At 38.9% G+C, this 522-nt stretch overlaps 1 pseudogene across 1 annotated transcript in view; it reads right to left on the bottom strand.

The window, feature by feature from the left end:
• Positions 1 to 431: 431 nt before the first annotated feature.
• TEOVI_000897200:pseudogene overlaps positions 432 to 522 on the bottom strand; it is a 1,072-nt pseudogene continuing 981 nt past the window's right edge. The window contains exon 2 of the mRNA in view: positions 432 to 522. This exon is cut by the window's right edge and continues 11 nt beyond it. Coding sequence covers positions 432 to 522 — 91 coding nt within the window.

Here is a 522-nt window from a genome sequence, read left to right as displayed (position 1 = left end):
TCACGACAGGTTACCTCTCTACACAGATCGCGCAGTGCACCACTCCAATAGTCCCTTTTTTACTTCATACCCTTCATAGACTCTGACCCTGTGAAGAGGGGGAGTAGAAGCATGCTCACTCGTGGATCGCGTCCGCAGAAAAAATAAAAATATTCTATTACTATATACGCGGACTACGCTACAAGTATAGAATCCTATAATCCATTATGAATGTGTTTTCTGTTCTTTAGACCGAGGTGTACGCATTTACACCTTCCTACAGTCAAGCTATACGCACAAATCATAGAACGAAATGATAAATTGTAACGGGGGTAAAACGTAATGGATGTGTCTCCAAACACGATTATCATCGAATCAATATAGCTAAAGTGATGTGGACTCCAAGTTAGTAATCCCAAAAACAAAACCATTGCACAAAATACAACATTGAATCACATAACCAACATTTCTGCAAAAAATATTAGACCTATTATGGCGTGTTGCTTCCTCATTTTGAATCCTTCTTCATCTATAACATCGTCT

This window comes from Trypanosoma equiperdum (genome assembly GCF_001457755.1).
Source record: "Trypanosoma equiperdum strain OVI genome assembly, contig: ctg_1984, whole genome shotgun sequence".
In the NCBI taxonomy this organism is placed as follows: Eukaryota; Euglenozoa; class Kinetoplastea; order Trypanosomatida; family Trypanosomatidae; genus Trypanosoma; species Trypanosoma equiperdum.
Note: the sequence above shows the minus strand (reverse complement) of the source record. Positions and strands in the feature narration are given on the sequence as shown.